This window comes from Podospora anserina, chromosome 4 (genome assembly GCF_000226545.1).
Source record: "Podospora anserina S mat+ genomic DNA chromosome 4, supercontig 2".
NCBI classification, from domain to species: domain Eukaryota; kingdom Fungi; phylum Ascomycota; class Sordariomycetes; order Sordariales; family Podosporaceae; genus Podospora; species Podospora anserina.
The window spans coordinates 112914-132784 of record NW_001914835.1 but is presented as its reverse complement, the minus strand read 5'-3'; the positions used below and the strand labels follow the sequence as shown (position 1 = coordinate 132784).

The 19871-nt window shown below is 51.7% G+C and overlaps 7 protein-coding genes across 7 annotated transcripts in view; 1 reads left to right on the top strand and 6 right to left on the bottom strand.

Moving 5' to 3' along the window:
- Window positions 1-158: 158 nt before the first annotated feature.
- Window positions 159-2787, top strand: PODANS_4_2400 (uncharacterized protein; the record flags this gene model as incomplete). Its single annotated transcript, XM_001903856.1, has 4 exons — window positions 159-870; window positions 934-2307; window positions 2382-2451; window positions 2694-2787. The coding sequence occupies 4 exons, from the start codon at window positions 159-161 to the stop codon at window positions 2785-2787; spliced, it is 2250 nt and encodes a 749-aa protein (XP_001903891.1).
- Window positions 2788-6312: 3525 nt separating this feature from the next.
- On the bottom strand, window positions 6313-7610 carry PODANS_4_2390 (uncharacterized protein; the record flags this gene model as incomplete). Its single annotated transcript, XM_001903855.1, has 5 exons — window positions 6313-6390; window positions 6447-6814; window positions 6885-6989; window positions 7330-7519; window positions 7569-7610. 5 exons carry the CDS (start codon window positions 7608-7610, stop codon window positions 6313-6315), a joined length of 783 nt encoding a protein of 260 aa, XP_001903890.1.
- Window positions 7611-8167: 557 nt separating this feature from the next.
- PODANS_4_2380 (uncharacterized protein) lies at window positions 8168-9342 on the bottom strand (the record flags this gene model as incomplete). The annotated part of the gene is made up of 4 exons (XM_001903854.1): window positions 8168-8353; window positions 8532-8606; window positions 8672-8947; window positions 9019-9342. 4 exons carry the CDS (start codon window positions 9340-9342, stop codon window positions 8168-8170), a joined length of 861 nt encoding a protein of 286 aa, XP_001903889.1.
- Window positions 9343-11448: 2106 nt separating this feature from the next.
- Window positions 11449-12770, bottom strand: PODANS_4_2370 (uncharacterized protein; the record flags this gene model as incomplete). The annotated part of the gene is made up of 6 exons (XM_001903853.1): window positions 11449-11501; window positions 11555-11640; window positions 11702-11916; window positions 11972-12071; window positions 12125-12181; window positions 12688-12770. The coding sequence occupies 6 exons, from the start codon at window positions 12768-12770 to the stop codon at window positions 11449-11451; spliced, it is 594 nt and encodes a 197-aa protein (XP_001903888.1).
- A 574-nt stretch (window positions 12771-13344) lies between these two features.
- Window positions 13345-15215, bottom strand: PODANS_4_2360 (uncharacterized protein; the record flags this gene model as incomplete). The annotated part of the gene is made up of 2 exons (XM_001903852.1): window positions 13345-13464; window positions 13533-15215. The coding sequence occupies 2 exons, from the start codon at window positions 15213-15215 to the stop codon at window positions 13345-13347; spliced, it is 1803 nt and encodes a 600-aa protein (XP_001903887.1).
- A 915-nt stretch (window positions 15216-16130) lies between these two features.
- PODANS_4_2350 (uncharacterized protein) lies at window positions 16131-17462 on the bottom strand (the record flags this gene model as incomplete). The annotated part of the gene is made up of 3 exons (XM_001903851.1): window positions 16131-16394; window positions 16459-17261; window positions 17336-17462. 3 exons carry the CDS (start codon window positions 17460-17462, stop codon window positions 16131-16133), a joined length of 1194 nt encoding a protein of 397 aa, XP_001903886.1.
- An 812-nt stretch (window positions 17463-18274) lies between these two features.
- PODANS_4_2340 (uncharacterized protein) overlaps window positions 18275-19871 on the bottom strand; it is a gene marked incomplete at both ends in the record, with an annotated part of 2247 nt that continues 650 nt past the window's right edge. The window contains 3 exons of the mRNA XM_001903850.1: window positions 18275-18309; window positions 18367-19234; window positions 19331-19831. Of these exons, the coding sequence (XP_001903885.1) occupies window positions 18275-18309; window positions 18367-19234; window positions 19331-19831 (1404 nt within the window). The remainder of the gene's footprint in view (window positions 18310-18366; window positions 19235-19330; window positions 19832-19871) is intronic.

The window sequence follows — 19871 nt, the reverse complement described above, 5'->3', positions numbered from 1 at the left end:
CGCTCTCGGCATCCTCAACTCTCATCTGTGTCTCTTTCCATGTCTTGTGGGATTTCGTTGATTTTTTGGTTGATGTAATGTCGTAATATACATCTGATTCTGTTCTTCTACTACCTACTTACTTCCACTTGTCCTGATACATCCCTACACTTTCGAACATGCCGTACCAAAAAGCCTCTGAGAACGGCTGGCGCCAGTCCAGATTTTATGAGCCTGATCGAGATGTTCCAGATAAACCCTGGCTCATGCTTGCTGTGGCCAGACTTGGCCCAGACCAACAAGCCCCACACTATCCTCTGGCTGCCTTCACTGCTGACTGCACCTCAGGCACCTTCTTGACAAGCTGTGCCAAAGCTCTCCGCTATTTTTCAGATCCTTTGAATTATCTTGGAACTCGGGCAGAGCTTTCTCTTGCCTACGACTTCTACAACCAGCCTGGACCGCCATGGCCGAACGAAGGATCGTCACGGGCTGGTCACCCAGAGTTCCCCTTCATTGCGACTTGTCTTGCTATCGCTGTCACCCGTGAACAAACGGCCACCAACCAAAACATTGGGCATTGGCCTCTGGCAAGCGTCTACCACCACTTTGAGCGCGCCCTCCATCGTCACATGCTTGTGATCGATGTGTCGGACCCGGCCAAGGTTCGATACGGCGTTTATCTTCATCCGTCCCGCCTAAACCGTCAAGCTCTCTGGCCAGATGGCTCTCCCTCGTCAAGACCGCTATCAGTTGTCGATTTTATCACTGCGTGCGCTTTCGTGAACGAACGTTTGTATGGAGGCTCCGTTGATGAGTTTACCGATGAGTTTAAAAAGGCATCAGCAATCACCTCTCGATGGAAAGTAATGGATGTGCCAACGTTGCATTGTAAGTTGAGTTGCTCGACGCAGAATGGGGAGATTAGAGACTGTCACTAATATGCTACCACAGTTGGGTGGCCTTTTAAGTCGTCCCAGAAACCCCTTCCGCCACCATCTCTCCGTGACCAAGTATTCAGAACATTGGTTCGTGGTGCTGCCGAGATGGAGGATGTGGATATCTCTGTTTTTGAACACGTTCGGGCTATCCCCAACTTTCAGAATGAACTACGACGCTACTTGATCAAACATTCTGCGAATTTGGGCGACCATCAACCCATCGCGCAACTCATTGCCCTGACAGTAGAAGGACAGGAGCAACTCGACCTAACACCTTTCAACAATCTCTCGGCCCACTCTATCTCAATTGTACTGGGCAATCGGTTGTCAGACACCCCCATTAGAGCCATCAGCCTTTGTGCCGATACACTCAAAAGCAGCCCATCGGAAGTTCTTGAGGTCCTGGCGCGCTTTCCAACCATACAGAACCTGTATTTTGCCAAACACCCACGCCAAGGGGACCAACTGCGCAGCACCGAGCTTTTCGTCGAGATGCTTAAAATGCCGTCTTCTATGACCAAAAAGCATATCCTAGTCGCAGACTTTCTGTCAACACCATTGCGATCGGCACGACACTACGGACCCATTCCCATACCTAGCTACCAGATTCCTGTCGACATATTCCCAGTCCAGCACATGTTTGTCAGACACCAGACGTACGGACTAGGCCGGGAACGCTTTTGGCCAAACTACTTCCCCATGGGCAACTTGATGCTTCAACCAGAGCGGTTCGCAGCCGGCTTCATCCAGTACATTCTGAGATCAGTCCAACCCGGTTCCACCGGGGTCGAGGCCTCTGAAAAGCTCTTTGATTTCTGCTCCGCACCCCCAGCACTGAACGGCATGAACAACGACTACCAAATCAGCCAAATCCCGCTGGAGAGCTCCGCAGTGCCGCTCCGTCCCGGAACTAGCCGGAGAGGCGAACACGTCGGTGACTGCTGGCCACTTGTGCGCACCCTCGAGCCCAACAGTTGGATTGTTTTGGTCTCGCTACACCACAACCGCATCACGAGAGATCTGGAGAGCTGGACGACGCGTGCTCACCACGCTACCAACTGGGCGAGGTACGCGTTTGCCCGGATGAAACCGCGCGTCGAGGTGGCCCGACCGCCGGTGCAGCTGCCTGCTCTTGACGAGATCGAGGTGGTCGGCTTGAGGGAATTTCTGAGCATCACATCTCCAGAAACCGACCTAGGTCTTGTGGATGTGAGACTGAAAGAGTTAGAGGAGAAGGCGGCTATTCCACGACAGCAGCCTTTGCCGAGTGGAGTGAAGAGGCTGTCTGTTATGGAGCGTGAGGAGGCGGTGGGTATCTTGAGGGACTTTTTGAATAACGTCGAGATGGTGAAGAAGAATCTCTGGGCTTTTATGAAGGAGAATGATGGTGAGTTGTCCCCCACCTGGGCTTTGGCAAAGGAATATGGGATTGTGTGTGGTTGACAGAAGGTAAAACCGCAGAAGTAAATAGCTGGTATCCGGATCTTTTGCAAGAGTGTAATGGTCAGCTTTGCGGGAGCATGATTCATGGGTGAGTTTTTCTTTCTTTTTGATGACGTGAGGCCTGCAAGTTGGGTGGCCGCCAACGTTTCGGAAAGACATGGCGCTGAAAGAGGACCACCATGTCCCCAGATCAGCCTTCAAGACCATTTGTTGTATATCTTTCCAAGGCTCAAACAATAGTTTTGAAAGGCCTGTACGAGCTTTGGAGAATGGGCTTCTTTCCGTTTGTGAGCTATCACATAGACATGCTGACGCCAAACTCTCCACCAGCCCCGAAGACATATTCGTTGACTCTGTCAATGCGCAGCTATCGTTGGAGTGGTGGGATTTCCTTGGTGACTTGGAAGACGAAGATGAGGATTGATTGATGATTGAGAGACAATGCTTTGGCATAGGCCTCAAATTTTGCACATCACTTTCACGGGTCGGGGTGGAATACTTTCGCGGTTATAACGCAGTAATCTTGGAATGATGTCAACTAGGGAATGGCACTATAAATAGCAAGCTCTTTACGGTGATCACGTCACCTTAGCTAGGACTACCTAATACTGTGAAAAACTTGGGCCCAAACTGCCCTCTTAATTCACCCTTACTAGGCCAGTCGAAACTTTGAGTTTAGTTAGGCCTCTCGATGTCATTTTGGCTTACCCTACCATTTCATGAGTTTATGAACCATAGAAGACATCACCAACACTGTGGTTGTTAACGCCATTCTCCTACATGCTGTTGCATGGCGGCATGTGCAGGAAAGGTGTACATTCTCGTCAGGCAACTGGCAAACACAGCCGAGTTTGCGGACCACTTGTTACACTCATAGCCGACAGCCGCTGATGCCGCTGACCGCCCCGATAAGTGTCTTCCTCATTGTCCGGCCACATGTAGCATAAACATATTCATCCTGACATTTCCTTAATACCACCTGAGAGAGGTTTCCTGACTGATTCATCCCACGCACCGAGATCCAACAATAACACAGTAGAGCCTTGCACTGTATATCGATTGAAATTGTCCCCTTTGATGAGATAAGACAGACTTATTATGATATCGTTACCTAAGCCGCCTTCGACTCGAAGCTCTAAATCCAATCTTCCTTTACCCTAGTGTTTTCGAAAAGAGGATAACAATTTGCACGCGCAACCGTGGCATGTATGCCATGGCATTTCTGGGATTCTTTAGCCTTTAGCTGCGCCATATATTGTATTGGACATTTGGTCCTCCTTGCATCTCTTTGAGGGTGCAATCCAGGAACCACCTCCCACTCTCGCCTCCGAGTACTACCAGACTGTCGTACCTTTCATCTTCGATTCGGTCCAAGGTCTCCTCCAACAACGGCCGAACTTGTACCCCACAAATGGGCATTTCATAGTTGCCGGGAGCATCGCGCCGGCAACTCTTGTGTACCATGCCAAACATATTCCCGGTCCACCCAAAAAGCCGACCTTCTTTGCTTTTGACGCGAATGCCTATTTACTTTAAACTCAGATCTCTATCATCTCTTATGTCTCCATGTAAGAATAGGTTGGAGATATTCTAACCTGTACATATATACAGAAAAATATCAATAGGCATCTACGGTGGTTTCGGCCGTTCAAACTTGCATCTCTACCAGACAACTCGACCCCTCAACATCATCTACTTCGACGGTCAATCCGCCACCCTGACCGCCCTCGGCACATTAGACTCTTAGATATCAATCCTCCAAGGCCACGTCCCGCTTCATCCAGACTACAACCTCATCTATGACAAAGACCAACGCACTCTTGACCTCTGCAAGTTAGTAAAAGAGAGAACCTATACGGTGCCTCCTATTTATCTAACCAGCACGCCCCCTCAATATAGAATTTAACTATATTACAAAGTATAATTATTAAGGGTTAAAAGGTATTTAATAGGCTCTAAAAGATAGTTGAAAAACGTTAAAAGATAATTAAAAGACGTTAAAAGATAGTTAAAAGGGCTTAAAAGATAGTTAAAGGCTACTGAAATCAATATAAAGGCCCTTAAAGATTAATTAAACGCTTATTATTGGTTTTTAAGGCTTTTTACTATATTATAGGATATGTAAGTCAATAGGTAGGGTGGGGGTGCTGATAAGATAAATAAGGGGCTTCGTAAAGGTTTTCTCGAGTAAAAAAAGCTGGGAATTGACGGGAATGAACGCCGGTTTTGAGTTCTTATCATGCGATTACTATACCTCTCAACTCCAACAGCTCTTTATCACTAATATTACCGTACCCGGCAACTGGAACAGGATAATCCAGAAAACCTCCCACGCGACCCCAACCGCCAACCACCCAACGGTTTCAGCAACATATTCTCAGAGCAGGGCTCATACGAGTGGCTCCGTAGCACATCGTGGCATTACGATCGAGTTGAAGAGGGGGGGGTTTTAGCAGAAACCCGACTCCACCTGGACATCTACCGCATAATCTCCTTTTGCAACCCAGAACTCACCAGTCTTGCCAAATCGCACCACGCCGGGAAGCTTGTCGGCAACAACGACAGCCTTATCAACGGATGGGGATTCAAAAAAGGACACCAACTTTTGATATACAACCAGATAATATAAACCAATACACTCATAGTTACAAACCATTACATCTTCGACCTGGAAAGAACAGCCTATATTCGGGTACAAACCAGCAAGCTATATTCACCACCACCCTCTCCCAACACAGCACCCGAGCCCGTGAGATTGGCGCAGTGTTTCGAGGAGTGGAAATCAGGAACTAAAGCGATCATTACCAAAATCCACGAACTTACACGTACAATCCTAGCCCGTATCTCGAGTACCACATAATCTCCGATTCATCAGAGAGGTCCCCAACGCCAAAGAGCAGACTATAACCCGGTGTTCAACAGTATACCTATACAGCAGGCATGGACTTAACAACCTTCGGCCGGCCAGAGGTCCTTCTATATCACTCCCTCAGCGTCATCACGGAAAGGCTTTGCACATGGGAATGGGACCTCTTTGGTTTGAGTGAGAAACATACTACAAACTACTGGGGTGATCAGGCTCGGCTCAACGATCAGGAAGTAGCACGATACAGACAGCTCAGCAAAGACACTCTGTCATGGATTGGGTGGGATCTGTGGGCAAAGTGTGACAGACAGTGCAAGTTTGATGTAAGATTCAATATTTTTACTAACAAGTTTATCTCCAAGAAGCATGCTGACTTTGTGTTTCTCTCTCAAAACAGGAGATCTGTGCAATCCCGACCCGGCCGGTTGTCGGTGCTCCGGGTTTGCCGCAGGGCGGAATTTACTCTGCCCATCCGCCAAAGCTTTCAGAAGACGAGATGCTCGACTTCTGGAGACCAAAATGTATCAATCGAGCAGACTTTGATCGCGGGGACGGACGTGGAAGGGACCCAATCCATCAGTTTCCTGATGTCCCGCCGTACTAGGTCTGAGGCATGTGCTGGTTATTGTTTGGGCTAAAACACATGTAACAGCAGCGTGGAAATATTGCCAACATACGTCACAGACTACTCAAAACACTCCATCCTAGGAGGGCAAATGACATCCATTCAAATTCACATTCATCGCATTTCTTCCCATCATAGACAGGCAGACACACACACACACACACACACACACACACACACACACACACACAGACACACACACACAAAGTTCGGAGCAGGCCCCAACGGCGTCATTGTCATTCCATGGCCAGCAGAGTGCTGCCAGTTGATTCGTAACAGTAAAGCAGAATCTTGTTCGCCCATGAAGACAAGAGATGACCAAATTCCATAACCATTGCCGCCAATGCCATTTGCCAGAAACGCCGTATTGCTCCGACTCTTTTCCCTTTTTTGATTCTCCCACGGGTATAAACTCCAGGTCGTTTGTCGTCTGCTTTTTCTTTCCGGAAAAAAGACGCTTAGACCTTGAAGCCACGAGATCTTCTGCGACCACGGGCACGCTCGAACTTGCGGCCCTTGGAAGCGACGTAGGGCTTCTGTAATGGGGGTTAGTGCTGCCTTCATCCAAAGGTTTTCCGAGAGAAAAACGCACCTTGTGCTTGTGGGGACCGAAGCCGAAGTGCTTGAAGGCCTCACGGGAGTTCTTGGGGCCACGGAGGAGGAGGGTGTTGGCACCGGTGGGCTTCTCCAGAGCCAGCTGGTCAAGGGTAATGGCCTGGCCGCCGGCAGCAGTGATGCGGGCACGGGCGGTGGCGGTGAAGCGGAGAGCGGCAATGGTGGTCTTGGGGACGGTCAAGAGACGGTTGTCGTCAGTGACGGTACCAACAACAACGATGGTCTTCTTGTCGTTGCCGTTCTTAAGGTTGGCCGCAATGCGCGAGAGGGAGACGGGGGGGCGGTTGATGCGGGACATGAACAGGCGGCGGAGGACGACCTTGTTGAAGGGGGCATCAGTGCGGCCTGTCGGTGGTTGGTGTTTCTGGTTAGCGATCCCATCCCATTTCCGTGGAGGGAGGGGTAAAGAACTTACGAGCCAAGAAGCGGTAGAGCTTCACCAAGAGCTTGAGGTAGACATTGTCGCTCTTGGGGGCCTTGCGGTGCGTGGACCGCTCGTGGTGCTTGCGGAGATCGATACCTATTCGCAGACTGCCAGTCAGCCTCTTTGGTTCCAGTATGCTCTGAAAGTGGCTTGCTTCGACCGGCTGGTTCGTGACACCGAGGGCTCCTCAATCAATCGACAGCGCCGTGTTTGCTAGCAGGCTGTTCCTCTTCCAAGCAGATCGCAAGGAGGGCAGCGCGGAGCGACAACAAGTCGGCTGTGATGATATCGACAGAGGCCTCTCTCGACGCACACCGGGAGCGCAAAAACGGAGTTTTGCTGCCGAATGGTTCGCAGACAAGAGAGACAGTATTTCAGACTCTCTCGTCCACTTGCATACGAAGGCTGGAAGATCGGAATGTCGTCGGTTACGTACCCATCTTGACGGTGACTCGTGGATTGGCGACAAAATCCGGGTCAATGGGAGGTTCGTTGGGCGATGGAGAGTTTTGAAGGGAAGCGGGAGCTGCCAAAATTTCGAGGTGATTTTTGCGTGCCCACAGTGGGTCAGGATTTGTGTGCGCGGGCGGTGGGAGAGGGCAACTAATTCCATTGGCAGGATCGAGGCTGGGCACAGGGCGGGCCAGTGGTCAGTGCTCCCGGGTCAAGGCCCACTTTATTCTTCACCTTGCTTGCTCCCCGCCATCCAGGGATCATCAACTTTCATTCACTTGGCCTTTGGCCCTGCTAGAGAGATGCTGTATCATTAAACATAAATCCTCTAGATTGTAACCTTATGCTTATTCCCCGCCGTCTATCTGACCACCCATGCTTTTTATGTTTCCCAAGACAACCGTCGCCTCCTATGATATTAAGGTGTACATCGCAAGAAACCCACCACCGTATGCATAACCCGGAAAAAATACCGCGTGGATCACCGTATCACTCTCCCTGTATCTACCATCCTCCCCTCTGCCCTGTCCCAACCATTTCACCAGGGGCCAAATCACAATGAACAAGCACGCCATCATTCCCCACGGAGAACCTCTATCAGAAACGGAGCTGGTTGTTTGTGGTATCGTAGGACTCGTATTAAACCGCTGCCTTCCTCTCAACAGACGGTGGATGTATGTAGGTGTATAAGTAGGTAAAGGTATGTGCGTCGTGACCAGCCCGTCCTCCTCCAGCAGATGGTGTCGTAGACCCTTTCAATATGTCGAGCCCATCAAACCCCCGCCTTCAAGGGCATCCTGGGCGCCGACTTTGGCGATAGATCACCTCAGCAATGGCTCCTCTTCCGGTTTCAGGCTGACAAAAAAGTCACGGCAAATCTCGAAACTGAGCCAGCTGGACGCCATACTCGGGGCAACCTTGAGGAGATTTGGAACGATCCCCTTGTAGAGGCCTCTCAGACCTTCCTCGGTAACAATGACGCGAACGGCGTCTGTGATGGACTTGTACTGGTAGCCCATCCCGGACATGGTGTTGATTTGGAAGCGGCGCCGCAATACATCGCTGGCTGTGGTCAGTTTTCGTCTTCAACCTTAACACACACACGCTTGCCACTCAAACTTACAATGGGTATGTGCATGTCTGCGCAACCGCGCCAGAGATCGCACCAGCGGCCAGTTTCCTAACATGGCTGGGGTTCTGCTCGCCTTCCAGTGTCAAGTATTGCCGGACATATTCGTAGACCATGAAGTTCAGACCGACCTGCCAAAATGGTTAGCATTCACACTTCGTCCCCTTCTCAGCTTCCAACGGAAAAAACCACATACGTATGGCGCAACACCAGCCACCGTCGGAACGATACCCCTGTACAAGGCAGGAAATCCACCCTCAGTCTTGTACATAACCGCCATGGTCTGCCACATGCCCGGAAGCTTTTTTGGTCTTTCACCCAACTCGGCAAAGGACGCGGACTGAATCGAGAGTCTTGTTCGCACGATGTCGAGCGGGTAGGTAACAGTAACAGAGGTAATACCAGCAATGCCACCGCACGTCAGGCGGGACAGGGGCGTCAGGCTGTCGTCGGGATGTCTCTCGAAGAACCTCTGCAATACACCATCCGGTCAGCAACCGAGCTCCCACAAGCAGCAAGACCCTCCACGCAATGCAAACATACCCTCTTATAGAAATTATAACTCCCAAACTGGACGGCCGAGTAAGGCACGATGCGGATGCAGTTCGTGCCATTGCCTCTCATAAACCCGCGCCAGCCCTCCTCCTTCCACATCTTCATCAACGCTTTGCCCACACTGAGCTTGTATGCGTCCCTCCCCGCGCTCTGGACCTGGAACAGAATCTTGAGGCGCTCGAGAGGTGACACCACCGTTCTCGACACAGCACCCGCCACTCCGCCAGCCATGAAAGCAGCCGTTACTGGTTGTGAGATGAACGAACGAACGTAGGTCGTCGGGCCGAGCTGATCTGGTGGTGGTGGCGCCATCGTAGCAACAGTTGTTGACCTGGTGGGGGTGTTGGTCTCGGTTTGTGTTTCTGCTGTCGCGTTTTGGGGTGTGTGAGACTGTTGCGCCGACATTTTGAAAGGAAATCTCAACGGAGACAAGCTCCAGAGCAAAAAGGAAATCTCTATCCCGGTAGGTTGCTCTCAATGATGGTTGCCCCACAAAAGTCTATTGTGTGTGTGTGTGGTGAACCTTCTTCTTCGTCGTCGTCGTCGCAAAAAGAGGCAGAAAGTGAATTCGTGAAGTGTTGCGTTTCCAGGAGGCTGTTCCTGCGCGCATTCCAGGTGTAAGACAGTGTCACAAAAGGGCAATCAATGTTCGCCAAAGGACTGCAATGTCCCCCCAATTGAAACAATCTCGTCGATATTCAGCCAGCAAGGAAAGGTAGGGGAAAAAGAAAACAAGCTAGGGTTCAGATGCGAGAGAGATAGACATGTCGAAGAGAACGGTCGCTCGTGCGGTTCCCTTGTCGCATAGGGGGGCGCCTTTGTTGGGCTGAGACTGATAGGAATTCGGCGGCAACGGTTAGCTTGTGGATTCGAGGTCGAGGGGTGCGTGCAGTGTGTGCAAGAGATGCGCTTTTGAAGTTGTGCATTTGTTCCAGGTCCCAGGAAAGGAGATGGAAGCTTTTAGAGGAAGGGACCGTGGCTCCCGGTGTGTGGAGACGGGCAGATTGGCAGTTGAGTGGCTTGCTGTGGTTGCTTGTTGCGCTCGGCATCGCGCCCGGATGACGAAAATTTCAAACAGGGCAAAGCTGCCAAGACCTACGCTTTTGACTTCTTCAGCATCTTGATACCTATGCTCACATGTTTCACTGCTGGACACAGCTGAGCTGAGCACTGTCCTGTGACCATACTCCGTACACAGTCAGTCCTCTTCCACAGCCATCAAATAGGGCTGAGGGACAGGCATCATCAGCGCTGCGCAGATGGTCATCCTGAGACCTGTGCCCCTCCATCGGATCTCGATAGCCCTCTAACGACCCCAGTGCTACGGTGGGCGTTTACCGCCGGGTACCTTGCTGACCGCCTCCCCTCACTAGGTGACCCTTCCCGTCATAAGCCCATCTGTCTATTAGGACATGTGATGTCTCCTTTAGACAGATCACCTAGTCTCAAATAGGAGCTGCTTTCAAACTATGTATCGTTCCAACGAAACCCCCTCCACTAGGAAAAACATCAAAACAGCTCTCTTGGTACCTGTCCGTTGGTAACCGTTGGCCCCAAGCTTCAACGTTTGTTGATCTGATAGTCTGGAAATTGTAGCTAAACCCCCCACTTGCTTCTCCAACTAACGCAGGTCATTTGTGGTGCCAATGGTTATACCAATGGCGGCATTGCTGTCGGGTTGACACGGAGAACATCGGGGAATTCGGTAGACCCAGGCACAGATCTACTGCGTCCAGACATAAGATGATAGATATTACAGATAGTGTCAGGGACCCGCTGCAGGTTGCATTCCCTGACCCCGAGCTGAGTGTTATCTGCATTGCAATCATGAGGCGTTTTCAGTTTCAATCAGAGCGGTGTTCTTAGCGAGAGGTTGTGTTGTTTGTCTTGTGATCAGGTGCTCATAAGGCGAAGTGTCTAGTGATCTGGTGAGGCTCTAGAGTGGCGGAGTTGAGTGTGTGCATTGCCAGGGGCTCAAGCATGACGTGAAATTGTGGGGGCTTCTGCTAGACGAGGTATTCTGAACCAAGCAATTGTCCTGTTATTGCTACCGCTACTACTACTATCTATTTACTTTTCCTCAAGCCCCCTCCTGAAACACATTGAGACAGAAAACAAAAAAGACATGGTAAGGCAGACGTCTACCGGATCGTTCTTAGAATACCGTATCTGTTCGCTTCCCCGACTGGGAGTTTGTTTATTATATGATGGACTTCCGGCCTCTGTCCCCGACTCGAAAACTAAAAGAAACGCCGTTTTTGTCAAGGCAAGCACTTTGACGTGCTTGGCATCAGTTGTCCACCGAAAATGGCAAAGAAAAAGAAAGCGATGCAAATTAACAGTCTTACTGCCAGAACCCTAGAGGGTGGTAAGAGAGATAGTGACCGTCACATCAACTGCAATCTAAAATCGACGCCTTTACTCGGCAATATCGAGATCGTCGTGGGCGGCACGTTCAGGGCTGTCCAGGGCTGCTGAATTGTTAGATAAAGGGTTGCCATATAAAACCAACAACTAGACGTACCTTTTCTGTCATCACCGTTAGTGCCATTCTCGCGGCGGTCACGGTCCTCACGGTCGCGGTCTTCCTTGACATCACGATCCCGCTCACTGCAAGGTTCCAGGTCAGCATACTAAACAGAACTTTTGACACAAGGATATGGGAGCTCACCGATCAGGGCTGCGAGAACGATCACGGGTGTCACGGCGGTCGCGGTCGTAGTCTCTATCGCGATCACGCTCCCGGCGGTCATCCTTTCTGGGAGAGTAGTCACGGGTGCTGCGTCTAGGACTGGGAGAGCGGCGGCGGGGAGAAGAACGGCGAGGGCGGCCATCACGCTCGTTGCGGTCGAATCTCCACGAAGCAGAGGGGGGAGTGCGAGCCCACTGTGAACCATATTAGCCTCCTGTATTCTTGCCGATACATGGTAGGAGAACATACCTCAATCTTCAAGATGTCATCACGGCCAATGCGCTTGTTGTGCATATCATGATACGCGTCGTCCGCGTCACGGCGGTCCTCGTACTCGACGAAAGCGAAGCTGAGAAAGTGTTAGCAACAGACACGTCGTTCGAACGAGAGAATCATACGTACAGTCTGCTGGAGGCAGAGCGAGGAGCCGGAATGTCACAACGGACAAGACGGCCATATCTACATGTTGATTCGTGTCAGCATTTGGTTACCACCAGCGGATTGTGAGACAAAAGCATCAAAGGAATTCGCTGGCTGCGCGCAATTCAAGCTCTGAGGATATCTGCAACCTAGCAGGAAGACTCGCCCAAAAATGACAAAGGAGAGAGATGTTCATATTGAAGTCATCGCCGACCGCTCGATCGAAGGGAGGAAGTACGAGGGCGCGGAGGTGCGAGAGCGAGAAGAGCGCGACTGAGGGCAGCGAGCATGCCGACGACGGGAGGTAGCTAGGTGGGTGGAAAGGGTACGCAGCGAGGGCGAAAGGGGGGAGGCTAGCCCGACGACGGAAGGCATTGCAGGAGGAGGAGGAGGAGGAGGGCGGATAAAGGGGGACGAGGAACGAGGAACGATGACGATAGGGGGAGGGAGGTAGGTAGGATTCGAGGACCGAGCTCGAAGCTGGTGATCGAGCCATCGCCGCGTTCTGGTGGTGGTGGTTGGGTGCTGAGTTGAGTTAGACGTACCGCTCGAATTCGTACGCGAGGTCGCGCGCGCGAGTTCCGTGGCTGAAACCGGTCACGTAGAGGGTAGTGCCGTTGCGAGACATGATGGCGGTTGATGGCGACTCGGTGGGAGAGGGGAGACGCGATGGAAATAGCTGCCACACAGGTGGTGGTGCTGATGGTTTTATTTGGAGCGAGAAGGAGCCTGAGAAAAATTTAGACAGGTGGGTAACGGGACAGCGCAACGGCTGGCTAGCTTCAGCTCTCCCAGAGTATCAGTGACGTCGGGGTGGTCCGTGTGGTCTTGGAAAGATATCCAGTGACCGGCTTTTGAATGTGTGGTATGGGCACCTCTGACAGGTGAAATTGCTCTGCTCTGGGGTGTTGATGAAGGTTGATGTTTGGCGGTGACGAGGTGTCGGAGAATGGCAACGTTGAAAGTGGAAAGGCAAGGCCCCCGATGCGGACTTGAAAGCTAGAAAGGGCCCACTACTCCCACGCTCGTGATTGGGTGGGGCACACTGTGAAGCTGTGTCAGCCAAGCCTTTTTATTCTCAACTTCCCTGCACCGACACTCGAAGCAGATCGAGTCGAGGACAGACATGGAGACATGGACAAAGGAACAACCGCAAACAACTCTCTCTACTAATGATTCCATTGCTGCTGACATAAACAAATTTACAGAATTAGATACAGACTACACAGCACACTCGGCCCAGTGAATATCCCCAGCCAGAAGATCATATTCCCAAGCGTTGCTCTATTCTTGAGCCATCTGGTCCTACTCAACCTCACCAACTATACACACATCTCATCAGCACCAAGCCCATAATCCAAGTAAGGGGTAATAAACAGAAAAGACTCACCGGCAACTGGCACATCTGCAACACCAACAAGTACCCCCTCAACTTCTTAAAAATACACCACATCACCAGCTCATGCACACAAGCCGACAGCCCAAACGTAATCAGCGTCGCCGTATGCCTGTTGACCTTGAACGCCGAGATGGAGCTATGATAAACATGCCTCAGCAAGAAATTATGCACCGGCCTGTTCCAGTCCCTCGCAAACTGATCCCAGCTCACACAGTTCCACCACGCATCATAGAAGCTCCTGTCGGCAAAGTACGTGATCTCGGCCAAAAGGTTCAAGATGGTCTCCCAGATCAGATACCACACCAGCAGGTACTCCATCATGAACGGGAAGATCAGGTCCAGCAGCATCCAGGGAAACTGCTTGAACCGTTCGGCCAAGGGCATGTTCTGTGCCTTCATCTCCACAGTCTGCATCACGACCGGGTAGATAAAGGCCTGGGAGATCATGATCATGACAAAGATGATGCCGAAGCAGGCGACCAGTTTCTCGAGGGCGTAGTAGACGTTGATTTTGTTGGAGCGGGGGTATTCGAGTTCGTAGACCACCGTCGGGAAGACAATGTACTCGTAGTGGTTCCAAACGGTGAGGTTATTCGGGTATGCCCTCGACGGATCTGTTGCCTTGCCCTTGAGCTCCTCAGTAAGAGCCTCGATTTCACTTTTGAGCATGTTGACTTCCTTGAGCGTATCAGTTTCTTCCCCTTCCCCATGCCGTCTTCGAGTTGTTGTTGTTGCGGTGTTATCCGCCTTCTCAACAGAGCTGGCAACTCCCTCAGTTATCACCCCCTTTTCCAACCTCTCCACCCTCCCCTTCAACCCCTCCCTCCTCTTCCACAACCCAGACAAATACCCATTATAAAACCCAAAACTATGCATCTTCATCACCATCACAACCCCATGCATAACAAAAAAAACCGTATGCGTCCACGGCCACCCCCTCCAAAGAGTAAAACCCACCACCCCAGCCATAAACCCCGTCTGCCAAACATGCTGAACCACCCACCCGGACCCATCCCAATTCACCCCCCTCCTCAACACCACCCCCCGTTGTATAACCAACCCAACCCCAGTCAACCCACACATCACCCCGTCCGCCAGACCCAACACCACCACCTCCTTCCCAGGAGCAAACATCGTCGACAGGATCTCATGCGTCCCAAGCACATTGCCATATTCCCTCCAGTTATCCGCCCCAATCTTGACCACGAACAAAAAAACAGACATCCAAAACAGGGTGTAAAATCCGAAGAACGGGGACGAGTTGGCGAGGGGATTGTGCCGGTCAAATGTTGTCAACGAGGGGGTGAAGATCGGGGTGGTGAATTGTTTGTGGTGGTGAAGGTGATGGTGTTTCCTCTCATTTTGCTCTGATTTGACAACAGGGGTAGTAGACTTAGGTGTGAGGGGTGGCGTCGATGGTGTTGGTTGAGAAAACGACGATGGTGGTGTCGACGGCTGGTAGTCATCGCGACAAGACTGCGCAGCAACCGTCTTCTGCCTAGAAAGCGATAAATCCGCCCCAGACTCCTCCTCACTTGTAGTAGTCGAGCTCTCAATCGACGATATCCCCGGCCGAGCCGCCTCCGACCCGGAGTTGCGGCCATGGTGAAAGCCGTTGAATGCCACCGTCGAATCCATCGCACCGTTATCCTCACCGTTGGCTAGCACCGCCATTGCAATCTGATAAACAGCAAACTTGATTTCTTAAAAAGTCACCTGCTGCGCATACAACGCATCTAAAAACTCACCCCAAATCCCCCGAAACTCATTCCAGAAATAAATGATGTGAGAATGATGAGGCGACGTGATCAGCAGGGCGATGCCCACCATGACATGGTAGAGTTGCATCTGGGATTTGATCTGCTCTGCTTGCGCAAGCAAGAAAAAAAAAGGCCTGCATGTATATGTATATATCAGCGTATAAGGCAAGGCAGCGGCCAGCCCGGAAGACGTCGCAGGCAACCCGACATATAAGCACATTTCTACATCCTTCGGTTCATATTATATAAACACCTCTCGTGATCTGTATGATGCGATGCAACAACACATTTCATTCTATTTCTGTCTTGTGTTCCTATACCTATTGTTTCACGGATTCACCGGTGCCAAAAACATGCAACAGTCCGCCCCGGATCGGGCGGAACCATGTGAGCGTGGCTAAGAGACATGGTCTCAAAGGCAAAAGAGGGAAAAGAGACGGATACGGAGGTGGAGGAATGCCCAACGCCCGGGTGGCGTGGGGCCGGGCCCAGGTGTAACGTCCACCGTCGGAATGCCGGCAACAGGTCAAAGAGCACATAGCAACCAACAAGGGTTAGGGTGCTGTTCCCTTCACTCCCTCAACCTCGACCTTCGTCCCACCCCGGAACCATGGATGTGGTATCCTCGGTTGAGACATTTCTCGAAGTATTCTTTGTGAGATCAGAATTGTTTCCATTGCCCTTTTCATACCATTCATGAGCAAACAGCAAACACCCCGCAGACAATGTTAGAAGAGCATGTATCTAAACGCTTTCTACCCATTCCGACTGCACACAACGCCTTTTCCTACGCTGACCCAAGCACCAACCAAATACCTCAAAAGGTAAGCTATTGAGCAGATGGAGCAGCCTCCGTAGCTTCGGCAGGCGCATCACCGTTTGTCCTCATTGGCAACGCCTTCTCCTCAGGCTTGCCACCGCCGGGGTAGCGTGTCCCCTTGTTCTTGACCTTCTTCTCCTTCTTTGGTGGAGGAGGGTAGGCCTTCTCGGCAATCTCCTGCCACTCCTTGTTGTTCTTGAACGCCTCCTGGATAGGTGCCAAAAGAGCGTTCAAGTCTCTTGTGATCGCAGGCTTGATCAATTGTGGCGTCAACTGTCACCAAATGTTAGCACCCCCCCCCATTCCTATCTCACTCATCACAGCGGAAAACACTCACGATATCATTCTTGTAATCCTCCCTGATCTTCTCAATATCCTCATAAACCAACGTCTCCAACCCATCCCTCTCCCTCTCCACCTTGAACTCCTTCTTCCCCCTCAACCCGCTCGCCGGCAGCAGCACATACTCAATAAAAGCCAACAACCCATTATCCTCCGTCACCTGCGGCGCCGCATGCGCCTTCTTGATCTTCTTAGCCACCGTCTCCGGCGAGTCCAACAAGTCAATCTTGCTATCCGGATCACTCGAGCTCATCTTCCCCCCATGCAACCCAGGCACCATCGGGTTCATCAAATGCGCCCTCTCCTTGTAACCCAACTTGGGCAACCACTCCTTCGCAGCAATAAACAACTTTCTCTGATCGACCCCACCAAACTGCGCATCCACATCAAGATACTGCTCATCCAACACCTGCAAAATCGGGTACAGCAGCCCACTCAGCGGCGCGTTATCCGTCTGCTTGACAATCTCCGCGCCCGCCTTTTTCGCGTCATGCTCCGAAATGATCGAGGCCATCTTGTACACATCCATGACGTACTCGGCCGACTTTTGGTACGACGACCCGAGCACAATCTTGAGCTTCTCGGTCGAGACGCCGACGGCGCCGAGGAGGGTGGAGATGGTGTAGCGGTAAAACTCGGCCCGGTGCATTACCAGCTCGAGGGGGGCCTTGAGGTTGTCGAGGAAGCCGTGGATGTCGGCGAGGAGGACCGTCAGCTCGCAGCCGGCGGCGAGGAACTGGGCCATCTTGATGGCGGGGACGAGGTAGCCGCAGTGAGGGCGGCCCGTGGTTGCCGTGCCTGATTTTGGTTTCTTTCTGTCAATAACCCATCTTGTTCCCCCTATACTATGCAAGTGAAAGGTGAATACAAACCCCAGTAAATCTTGGGATGGCCCCCCTCATCAACAACCTTCTTGATGATCTCCTCATTGAGGAACTCGGCCAGGTTCTCCTTGATGAGAGCGAACCTCTGTTCCGCGTTGCTGTTGTCGGCCGCCATTGTCACTACTAGTTTTCGGTTCCTTCCTTCGTCCCGTCCCTGTCCTCGAGTATGCGCAGAAAGGAAAAAAAAAGTCAATGGGTTGAAAAGGTGTCCAAGGGAAAGTGTGTTCCAGAGATCGAGAACCACCGTTGACTCAAGTTTTGGTGGGGCAAAAGAAGACCGTCTCGGCTGGTCGCGCATGCAATGTCCAGTGCCCCTCTCTTGTCGCGGGGTCCCTTGTTCCTTTTGCACTTTTGGGGGAGCAAGGGTTCAATCTGCCGCCTGTCACCGCTTATCGGGAGTGACTCCACCCAGAACCCCTGAATTGACCCTCAACTCACTGCCTCAGCGTCTACGAAGGGGGGTACTCGAAACCAGAGTGGCTGTTGTTCTCACCAATAACCTTACCTATCCAGTCGTTATACCGTCGATACTTAGCCTTGGGTCATGCATGCAAAGTTAGCGCTTGACCCCTTCAGCTCCCCATCACCAGTGGCGCCGAACCAACTCATCATCTCAGACCCGTCCCCTCAACACATCGGATGAGACCAGGAACATTCCCCAATTCAAGGATTCAACTAGATAGAATTCAAGACGCCGCATGACTCGGTTACTCTGCAGAAAAAGTAAATAAAACCACACGCCCAAGCCATCAACAAAAAGTGCTACCTAAACAGAACAATTCGGGGCATGAAGAAAAGGAAAATGACTGAGAATCCGTAAAACAGACTTGTTTTCGTAGTCGCAACTTTTCCCAAGAACCTTGCCTGTCCCCGCCTCCCCACCTTTTGTCGAGTTCCAACTTATAACAAGCGAAAAGATGCTCCATTCTACTGCATCTTTTCGTGAGTCGCCATCAGAGAACCTATAGTTTTACCACATTAGCTTCTTCATCGTGTTCATCAGGAACCGAAACACATACCAATAAACGTCGTCACCAAACGGCTGCGAACCTGGCAAATATCCTCGGGCACCAGCCAAATCGTCGCCCCCATCTTTCTCGCAATACTGATACTGAGCTTGGCATTGAGATACGCCTCCTCGTCGTTCCGCCCAGGCGTGACAAGATCGTAGTCGACATAGCTGCTCTTCATACCATTCAGCACATCCAGCAAGAACACACCCGACCCAATGACAGGGTCCTTGAACGATCGGATGGTCCCTTTGCGACCGCCCTTGCCCACCATGTCGTTGGCCCACCGGACCATCTCCGAATCGGTGATCTCGCGCTTGCCCAACCGCTGCGCCAGGCCCTTCAGGGTAACAGTGATATCCTTGCGCATGAGCTGCCAGACCAGACCAAGCGTCAGAGTGCGCTGCCCGTCAGTGATATCCGCACCCTGGATGCCAACAAGCGAGAAGCCGTTTTGCTTGCCGAGCTCAATGGCGTAGTTGGTGTTTTCCACAGCCTTGAATCTCGACATCTCACCGCCGTGCGCTGGGAGCTTGTTGACGTGCCGCCAGTTGACCGAGCCACTGATAACCTTGTCGTAGGCCTGGAGAAGGATGGTGCCGTCGCGGAGGTCGTCAAAGAAGGACTGGACAGCGGGCTGCACATCCAAACTGTTGAGCCAGAGGGTGAAAACACGGGCCTCGCGCTCGCCTTCAGCATCAAAGTCCTCCACCTCGAGCTTCTCCTCCTCGGTGATTGAGCCAAGGCAGGGGTGTTCGTTGAACAGGTTGGCAACGAAGGCAAGATTGAGCTTGGGGTTACCGGCAACAAGCGAAGAAGGGCTCAAGAACTTGCGGCATTTAAGACGGTCAGCGTTTTGGAGAACCTCCTCAGCGCGCTGGTGCAAATCCAGAGTGTCAAGAGGGGCTTCAGTGCAACCCTGCTCAGAGCCAATCTGGGCTAGCAACAACGTGTAGTTCTCGCCATTCTTGACATCCGACGAGAAATTGGTAACCCTGTTGCGCGAGCCGGCAGCATCGAGGTGGTAGTTGAACCACCGGAGGAGGATTTGCTCAGGGGGCAGTCTGAGGAACTGCTCCAGAGTCTCGTCCTCGTCAAGCAGACGGTACAATTCGGGGCGGAGCTTGATGTCAATCTTGCCCAACAGACCCCGGCGAATAACCTGCCAAATCAGTCCCAGAATGAGATGCTCCCTGACCTCAGCGATATCCCCGGCACCAATGTTGACAATTGAGCAGCCTATGCCCTTTGCTGACTCAATGACGATGTTGTTGTTTTCCGTCATCTGGAAGGCGTTGAGCTTCTTGGCTCCCTTGGGCCGGTTCAGGACACGCTCATCGATCGTGTCTGGAACGCTGTCGTTGATGAGCTTGGCGAGCACCAAACCGTCCTTGCACTCGTCGAACATCTCGAACGTGTCGGTTGGGAAGGGGAGGCGGTTGCCGATGTCGGGATCGCCGGCGAGGACGGCATTCTGTGATTTAAGTCGGGGAAGATTATTCCTCTTATCAGGC